This window comes from Phoenix dactylifera, unplaced genomic scaffold (genome assembly GCF_009389715.1).
Source record: "Phoenix dactylifera cultivar Barhee BC4 unplaced genomic scaffold, palm_55x_up_171113_PBpolish2nd_filt_p 001888F, whole genome shotgun sequence".
NCBI classification, from domain to species: Eukaryota; Viridiplantae; Streptophyta; class Magnoliopsida; order Arecales; family Arecaceae; genus Phoenix; species Phoenix dactylifera.
Window position 1 is genome coordinate 29,273 of NW_024069177.1, and position 7,033 is coordinate 36,305.

Sequence of the window (7,033 nt, forward strand, 5' to 3'; positions counted from 1 at the left end):
GCCCGATTGGTATGTCTCCGTACCGTCTTATTTTTGGCAAACCGTGTCACTTGCCTGTGGAATTGGAGCATAGGGTCTACTGGGCTATTAAGAAATTTAATTTTGATATGGATAAGGCTAGTTCACTACGCAAACTTCAACTTAATGAACTAAAGAAAATCAGGAATGAAGCATATGAGAATGCTCGAATTTATAAGAACAAAATGAAAGTCTTTCATGATAGAAATATTATAAGAAAAATATTTGAGCCTTCCCAGAAAGTTCTATTGTATAATTCAAGACTTCATTTATTTACAGAAAAATTGAGATCTAGGTGGATCGGCCCATTTATAGTTAAAACTGTTTATCCGTATGGAACCGTTGAGATAGAGAATCCAAACATCGATAATATTTTCAAAGTTAATGGCCAATGTTTGAAGTTATTTTTGGACAACTTTACCCCAGAGGTTGAATCGACCAATTTGGGAGATCCTGTTTATCAGGATTGATCTCTATATCTGCTAGAGATCCTCTGTTTGTATCATAATTTGTCTTTCTTTCATTTTCTGTTAAATGACAATTGGAGAGCAACAACAGTATGCCGTCATTCTATCAGGTAAATTCTCACCTTCAGCCTTATTATCCTTCATACAATCATTAATGCCATATTTCATGCATTCATGTTGCAACATTGGGGACAATATTGAAATTAAGTTGGGGGGGTGAGATTACTATATTTTTCTATATATCATACCAATTGTCATATCTTTCAAAAAAAATCTATTAAAAAAATTAAAAAAAATATATATATATATATATATATATAATAGTAATAATAATAACAAACATATATTTTGTTGCATTTAGTTACCACTTTAATTTTTTCAAAGAATTAAACATGTGTAGCTATTAAGGCAAGGAGCACATTATGACTTATTAGAGACCTATTATTAGATCCCCACACAAGTATTCAATGACAATACGAAAGCCTCAGGAGTTCACTTGTGCTACCTATTTGTTTGTTGACCTTATTCGCAAGAGAAGTACGAGTGTCCTTGTCCTAAAGTTCATGATTTGGTTTTTACATAAAGATAGAGTTTGAAATTCCCGGCTAGATCACCTGGGTGCTTTATGTTCTGACCTTGGTTGACCTATAGTCGCAATACAGTCATTTTTTAAAAAAAAAGAAAAAAAAAAGAAAAAGAGAGAAATAATGCAGTTTGTCCTCACTAAGTAACCAGGCCTCTTGCCTACAAAGCAGCGAGTGTTCGCGTAAAAAGATGAAAATGACTGAAATAAGTGACTAGTATGACCTCCTGGCGTAGTCTGGTTCGAGTAATTAAGTCCGAGGGGTGTTTCACCTAATGCCTTGAGCCAACTGGATCAAGAGTCATTGACCCAAAGCTCGCTACATGGACCTTACTAAAGCCTAATGGAGTTGGACTATTGTAGTCAGTGTGCGAAAAAAATAAATAAAATAAAATAAACATTAGTGGGTTAGTTAAACTAAAACCAAGTGACTTATGGATGACTGGTTTGACTTCATTGTTTTAGAACTATATGTACCTGGGATGTCTAGTTGGGATTGATAGCTTCATTTTTATGTGCAAACCATTCTGGACAATTAACATGTGATATTCGAAAAATTTAGTGGGTCGGATTCTAACAAATGGTAGTTAACACTTGTGAATTTGAGTAGTGCACCTAGAACTCAAGCGATACCTAATTGTGGTGGAGGTATAGGTATTCTGAAACGTGACATTTACATTTGCCTTAAGGGTTGCTATGTTTTAAAGTATCTTCTAACTTAAAAATGATGTTTGTGGGTAACATCACTGCAAACCCTCACGAGACAACACTCGTCCACTAGGATAACTTAGGAGTTTAACGGCTTATTGCACGTGTTAAGTGCAATCGTAATGCTCTATGAAAGTGAGTATTTATTTTAATTCATGCATATTGATATATTATACTAATAAACAATACTTTTGCACCCTCATTTTATCATTTTCACACTAAATTGCTAGAGACTAGCAATAAGTTAGTTGGGGGGGTGTGATGAGAGTACAAAAGTAAAATTTTTGTACTATCATAATTAATATTAGAGCTAATCTTTATTAATAAAATTGATTAATTAATGTTTTATTTGTGTCTGAGTGCAAGTAATTCAAAAGACCCAATAATGCTGGGTTTGAGCCCAATGCTTGGCATTCCGAGCTCAACAAATCCTTAGCGTCTCATCTGAGCCTCACGCCGCCCGTCATCCGCATGCAATCGATATCACTATATCCAGATGTTTCAGCTAGCACAAGTGCCCGCATCATGGAGCTTCCCAGTATCTTCAAAACCGTCCGTGTGGCTCTCCAAGCATCATGGCATCTCATCCAAGGGACCTAAGCCAAACCGGCTCTTCAATTCAAGCCACATCTCATTCATGGCTTCCCTCTCCCCTGTTTCAAGAACATTCAGCCGCATTCCATTCTTCCCATCATTCATCTGAAGAGTCTTCTCAAACATCAAAATAAATTCACAACGGCAGCAAAGGGAAGAAGCCAAATCTTCAACCGCGCCTCAGCAACTCCCCATCCGATTGTTTTATCTTCTTCCAGCCGTTACCAGCAGGATCATTCCACCCCGCATCTCATCCCTTCTCAAACTTCTGCAACGTTCCCAATCGAAGAGTCCCAAGCGATTCGACTTCATCCACCCCGCGTCTCATCCGCTCCCAGCAGCGTTCCAGCTTCTCCAATCCGCTGAAGGTGTCTATAAAAGGAACCAGGAAGGGGCTACAAGGGTGTGGATCCGGGAGAGGTAGAAGGGAATCACCGAAGCACAACATCTGCACCTCCTCTTCCGATCCGTCTTCTCAGCCGAGCGAGAGAAGGAGGAGAAGCATCCAGGGAGGCCATTCGGGAAAAGGAGGAGGCCGGCACCGACGGAAGAGGAAGGAAGCTAACCGGGTGAGGGAGAGAAGAAGGGAAGGAGGAGGCCGGATCCATCCAAGTCCGGGCGAGAAAGGAGAGGAAGCCAGGGAACCATCGGAAGAGAAAAAAAAAAGAAAGAAAACAGTGCCCTCTGTTTTCTTAAGAGAAGGAAGAAAAAAGAAAAAAAAAAGGGGGATTTATGCTTTATTTTATTTATTCTATGCTAATCCCTTTTATAAAAATGCCTGCATGTCATATGGATAGCTAAATCTTTTTTAGCTAAGGCTAGGGAAAAGCCTAGCATTTTCTTCATATATTTCCTTTAATCATCAATGGGATTTTAATGCTTTTGATTTGATTTATGGTGCAGTAAATCTATAGAAATTATTTCAAACTTATATATTTTTTTTGATTTGTTATTTTTCCCGGGTATAACAGATGCTTAGAAATCCCTGTAGTTTAAAATAAAATTACTGTAATGCTGCCCATAAAGCTAAATCTATTTTATTAACGATTAATTGGTATTTTCACCGCTCCACTTTCTGGTTAGGTCTTTACTCAGATCTAATTGAGATAATAGGTGATTTTAAGAAATGCATGATTAAGTGCTAGGCTGAATTCTAATGCCTTAGTTATATTTTTGTCAATCCAAATATTATTTAGACTTTAGTTTTTGTTCACTGTCAAATTTCTGTGAATTCGATCTCGGACTCACCGAGAATATTACTTTGCTACACCCTATACTTGGGGTATTCTACATTTAATTTTCTTTTCAAAAAGAGCAAGATTAAAATCGTAGCATATATATATATATATATATATATATATATATATATATGTATATGTATATATATGTATACACTAATAATCTTATACTTATGGGAAATGGGAAAAAATAACTAAATTGCAAAATAGCAAATCATTTGTTGTTTCCTCTTCCTTTTATGAAATCTCTTTTTGGGGATGAGGGTTCTTTAATGCACACTCTTTCATTTAAAATATTAAAATGATCACACAAGGGGGAAAAAGGCGAAAAATGAAAATATAGGGAAGGAAAAAACATATGGAAAATGCCCTATTGGGAACTGGAGAGGATTGAAGCCAACCACCAGAAGACACTTGCCGAAGTGAGAGAACAATTGACGATGCTGAAATAGTGAGGAAGTGGGGCCATAGAGCAAATAATATTACAGACAACACAACATTAGGAACAAAGATGCAATAGTGAAATAGAGCAACAAACAAAACAAAGTAGAGGACCGAAATTCCAGCCTCTACTACAACAAACAATGTCTAGTGACAGAACTTTAGTAACACTTAGCAAAATCCATCATTATAAATGTTCTCTAGTAATGATTTTAAGAAATATCAAAACAGATATATAATTTCACAAAGTTTCATCGTGAGAGTTATTAAAAGTGATTATATAGCGAGGGTATCTTATAACTACTATAAGAAATTGTATTCTATAGTAATAGTTTCAAATATTATCATAAAAGGTCTATAATATTGTAATGTTTATAAATGAATGTTTCAAAAATTTTATGTTACGATGGTACCTTATAAGTACAACAATTACTAGTGAAATAAAACTTTATTGGTAATATATATAGTTTTATTATAGAACACATGCTATTTATCGATAAGATAAATTATATCACCTATACATTATTGTATAACCAATAGTTTTCAATATCGATATTTATTTATGATTTATTTGTGTGACAAATTAGTATGGTTGTAAATTGATTTGGATTTTTTGCAACAACAACATCTCATTAGTAAGTATGTCTTTAAATAATTTTCAAAATAGATATTATATTAATCTAATAAAATTTTGAAGTAATAAGGTTTCAAATCGACTATTATGTATTCTTGTTGTACTTAACAATTTTTGATGAGTTCATCAAGTTATTTTCAACTTTATCTGGCCAGAACTATTTACCGAACAAGTCACATGATCAGCCAATTCAGGTAAATAATTGGAAGTTGTTTGGGTTCGGAAATATTGCAAATAATGCACCATAACCAGCCACTAGTCTAAGATATAATTATTAAAAACTTAAATGGAGATCGATTTAACCAAGATATTGGATCAATAATCCAATTTGATTTGTATTAAAAATATAGGTTTGCTACGCCTGTTGCGTCCCTTCAACTTTGTTCTTCCTCCAGCCAGGGATAGAGGAGAGATAGAGATAGGAATAGCTGTTTTCCTAATAGTCAAAATTAGAAGTAGCCTGAGTCCAGACAGAAGCTTAGAAGTAGGTGCTTCTCAAACCTGTGCGGAGGATGTCATACACCACTATTCTGTTTTTGCCAAACTTTTGAAGCCATGGCTGCTGAAAGACAATCCAGATCCAAATACTTTTTCTTTTTCAGTCCTCCATTAAGTAAAATCCATCTTTTCCTCTATGATGCCTATGGCTTAATTCATCCTATCCGCTCACAAACATAAAGTTGGTGGATAAAGGAATAAGCAATTTGTGATATCAAGTCCAACAAACATCTTGACCTAATGTTACAGCAAAAAGAAAAATAAAAACAGAAGCAAGAAGCACTTTCTCCTACTGGGAAATAAATTGCCTTTATTGCTGTAGAATTGTCAACTCATTGTTTGCTTATTTGTGCTAAAGAATGCAAATGAATAAGTGTAACAATCAAAATAATACAAATGAATCAGCGGAGCAATCCTTGTAGCAAAGAAAGAGTTATCAGTTGTTGTTGTCCATCCAGAACTGAGCCTGCAGCCAGTCAATAGTCTTCTTGTCCACCTGAAAGGCCTTTGCAAGAACGTCACGAGAGATGGGTGGCTTCGACCCAAACACCGCATTGGCTACAGTGATCACACCAGGGTTTTGGCTGCTCAATGCGGCAATAGCAACAGCATTCTTCGTCCCGTAGTTGAACTGGAAGTGAATTAGACCTTGGGGGAACACGAACACATCACCCTTGTTGATGACTTTGGCAAAGAGACGGTTGTCCGTGTTGGAAGTCACAAAACCCACATAGAGTGAGCCTTCCAACACCGTCAAAATCTCTGTCGCCCGAGGGTGGATGTGAGGTGGGTTCAGGCCATAAGGAGCAAAGTCTATGCGAGCCAATGAGATGCCAAGGGTGTTGAGCCCTGCAATTTTCTCCACATTAACTAAAGTCACATTCGATCCAAGTTTGTTTGCAGTGTCGCCAGGCCTGTCGAGGCCGGAGAAGAAGAAATCATCAGCTCTGACATCGTTTGGGTTCTTGCACACAAGACCGTTGACAAATACTGCACAATAAAAATTAACATAATTCACCAAGGTTGATAGAAAAACTTGAGAAGAACCTCGTTCGAAAGCCTACTTATAAGTTTGTGGATGAGTAAGAAATTTTGCTCAGCTTGAAAAAAGGAAGAATATATATAATTACCATGGGACGTTTTGTCAGCAACACAGAAGTCCTGGAGGGGACTAGGATCAGAAGCAATTGCGTGAGAAGAAACCAGCGCAAGGAAAGCAAGGAGGAGGATGCGTGAAGCCATGTCTGTTCGGTTAAGCAGGAGAGAGTGCAGGAGGAATGGAACTCGAGAGTCTAGATCGAAGCTCGATGCGCTGGGATGGCTTGGAGTAGATAGATATATATAGAGAGTGGAGGGATGAGGGACCCGGTTTATGCGATGGTTAGACCGTTGAAGTAGTCAGGAAGGGTGGTCGTGATTTGCTTTGTATTGTTTTATAAAGTAGTAATAAAATGGTTTCAGTTGTCCACCAATTCCAGTAGACCGTGGCCAAAGGCAACGTTCCCAAAGACGAAGTATAACTTGATAAAGTATAACTTGATCTATAACCATATTGATGGTAGGTGAGAAACAGCAGATGGAATTGATCAATATTCGCCGCCTTTGACGGTACAACGGTTCGGCCAGCTAAATAGATAATAAGGCTTGTTTCGTAGTCTAATCATGAACTAGTCCAGCCATTTTTATTATAATTTAACCAATTACTTATTTGTTTAATTTTATGCTAGTATGGACATATGTGATGAACATGAAAAAAGTTAATAAATTTAAAGATATGGTCATCAATTGTTTATTGAGACATTCCTCCTCCAACTTTATTTTTGTTGCCATAGAAAATTGAACAGTTCAAAGA

General features: G+C 36.6%; 1 protein-coding gene across 1 annotated transcript; it reads right to left on the reverse strand.

Annotated features, from left to right (window-relative positions):
• Positions 1–5,310: 5,310 nt before the first annotated feature.
• Positions 5,311–6,504, reverse strand: LOC120109181 (putative germin-like protein 2-1). The gene is made up of 2 exons (XM_039122931.1): positions 6,312–6,504; positions 5,311–6,171 (listed from the first exon to the last, which is right to left on the reverse strand). The coding sequence occupies exons 1-2, from the start codon at positions 6,421–6,423 to the stop codon at positions 5,618–5,620; spliced, it is 666 nt and encodes a 221-aa protein (XP_038978859.1). The 5' UTR covers positions 6,424–6,504; the 3' UTR covers positions 5,311–5,617.
• Between the last annotated feature and the right edge of the window lie 529 nt (positions 6,505–7,033).

Bases quoted from the DNA above. Each gene is read 5' to 3' on its own strand.
- LOC120109181 (XM_039122931.1), bottom strand. From the start codon at position 6,423: ATGGCTTCACGCATCCTCCTCCTTGCTTTCCTTGCGCTGGTTTCTTCT. The intron at 6,172-6,311 runs GTAATTATATAT...TTTATTGTGCAG, and splicing joins TGCTGACAAAACGTCCCATG to TATTTGTCAACGGTCTTGTG.